Below are 2,299 nucleotides of genomic sequence, written 5' to 3'. Positions count from 1 at the left end.
CCGAGGACAAAGGATCCCAGAAGCAGTACAGATTGTATCTACACGATCCGAAATGTCAGAATGTCGATGCGTTTTTATGTACATAACGCCAATGGAAAAGCTTTTCTTGACCTGTGGTCATGCTCTCACAGAATGCACGGAAAGGGGGAGGGGACAGGCAGGCCAACTGCAAGTTATCACATAGACGTTAAAAACAGACCCTTCAGCGCTACAAGCTCTATCACTGAATCTGAAATCCTCTCAACAACCACGCTAGATGAGAAACCACAGAATAGTTTTAAAAATCACACCTACTTCAGGAAAAACTCATTGCAAACCACTGCCCTCTGTTTACAATGCTGTGATTAGCTCGCTTGAACTGTCTTCTGCGTTAACTGTCAGAAATGTACAAAACACTATTTTTTTCTGATCATAAAATAGATACTGATCTCGAGATTGCTAAGACTTTTCACAATACCTTCCCTAAGCAGGCACTTAAGTGTGACAAATATAAGGGCCTTTTTTTTTTTTCCCCTGGAAAATCCATTTTTAATTAAAAAGAGGATTAGGTGAATGGAGGTGGTTTACTATATCAGTATGGCACTTCCTAAAGCATAGATAAACCATTAACTTCAGCTCCCCCCCACACGCACCCAAATTAAGCAGGCAAATACACTAGTCCACCTTTGAACAAACTGACTGAAGATCATAAACAAATGGACCGCCCAGCCCCGCTCTGCGAGAGCTCTGGTGGGGTGGGGGTCTCGCCTCGACAGAAGACAGTCAGTGGGGACAGGCAAACAGGTTTCAGATATCAAATAATATTTTAATTTCTGAATACTTTCAATTTTCCTTGGAATATAACACACAAAGACTCGACCAAACAGTTCAGTTATTATAACTTTTACAGTATACAGAAATGTTGCACTTAAAAAAAAAAAACCTTCAGTTTTTTTTAAAACACAAACTGTAAACTCTAAGATACTGAATCAATCACATTACCTATAAGTGCCAACAGTGTTATTTTGTCATGCTGATTTCAATGGTATTTTTTTTTTAAAAAGGGAAAATATCAACAATTATAATACAAAGGGTTTGCAAATATACAAACAGATATAGGATTTCCATAACAATTCAAGAACTAAGTGGGGACCCAATTCAAATTACAAAAGTTCACTTTTTATTCAAAACCTCAGCATGTGTCTTGGACACATTCCTTGGCTGCCAATAAATTCCACAGTTCATTCTCTTTCTTAAAATATTTTTAAAAAGCTAGGTTTGTCATGGTGTCTTTCTTTTTGGAGGGGGGCAGGTAGGGGGAGTTAAGTGTTGTATGTGGTTCCTTCAGCTCTCAAATTAGAGGGCTTGACTTCACCCAAAATTTTTGGTCACCACTTGTAAGTGCGTTTTCATCATCTTTGAGTTGCCTTCTAAAGTTTTATGTCTTCCTATGATATTTTCATGGACTCGATTTTAATTCTTACAGAACATATATTTTAAGGATATACAGTTTTTAAGAAGCCAAGATTATATCAAAACTTATTATAGAACCACAGAATAAACTGGTTTGGAACCAGGAAAGTACAAAAAAGAACAGCTACAGGTACATAGACACAGGACAATTAATAATTTGGAAAAAAAGAAAAGACTTACTTTCTCCATTCTGCTAATTTTCTCCCAATCTCCTTAAATGCACTTTTAGCATGAGTTTTCAAAATTTTACCAAAAAAAAAAAAAAGAAAAAAGAAAAAGACTAATTTCCTTTTTATACAAAAATGATAAGTAGCAAGTTGTTCTGACCGACACAGGAGTTGTTTTTTTTTTTTTTTTATGCATTCTGTAAAAGTTCATTTGACAGTCTTTTTTATTTATTTTTTTTGAGATTCACAGTCCATTAAATTCTTCCCCTCTCTTCTTTTAGCAAACTTGTAACATCCTTTTATATCCTTTCTTAACAGAAGGAATTTAAGCAAACAAAACCAGTCTTTTGCCTTTTTTTCTTTCTCTCTGTTTCACTCCCCCTTCTTATTTGGATTTATTTATTGAATTGCCATGTAAGGCCAGTTAAAACTGCTACCGGACAGTAACATATCCCGGATGAGGGTTTCGATGGGGGTTTTACCTACCAAACGGACGAAAAACAATTGCTCTATCACTGAGGACGACACGGTGCGAAGGGAAGGGAGACGCAGTAAAAGCTTTCCGAATCGCGTTGGCTGGTTGGGGTACTGGCTCCTAACGTATTCTTCCAAAGCACACTGGGACTTTTCCTGCAAGCTTTCCACATGGGCTACATCAGAGAGACCACAGGCATCTGGAA

At 37.2% G+C, this 2,299-nt stretch overlaps 1 protein-coding gene across 1 annotated transcript in view; it reads right to left on the bottom strand.

Annotated features, from left to right (window-relative positions):
• Positions 1-483: 483 nt before the first annotated feature.
• NR2F2 (nuclear receptor subfamily 2 group F member 2) overlaps positions 484-2,299 on the bottom strand; it is a 14,122-nt gene continuing 12,306 nt past the window's right edge. The window contains exon 3 of the mRNA XM_006924135.3: positions 484-2,293. Coding sequence (XP_006924197.1) covers positions 2,019-2,293 — 275 coding nt within the window. The 3' untranslated portion in view covers positions 484-2,018. The remainder of the gene's footprint in view (positions 2,294-2,299) is intronic.

Source organism: Pteropus alecto, unplaced genomic scaffold, assembly GCF_000325575.1.
Source record: "Pteropus alecto unplaced genomic scaffold, ASM32557v1 scaffold59, whole genome shotgun sequence".
Taxonomy (NCBI): domain Eukaryota; kingdom Metazoa; phylum Chordata; class Mammalia; order Chiroptera; family Pteropodidae; genus Pteropus; species Pteropus alecto.
The sequence above is the reverse complement of the archived record's forward strand: the minus strand, read 5'-3'. Positions and strand labels throughout refer to the sequence as shown.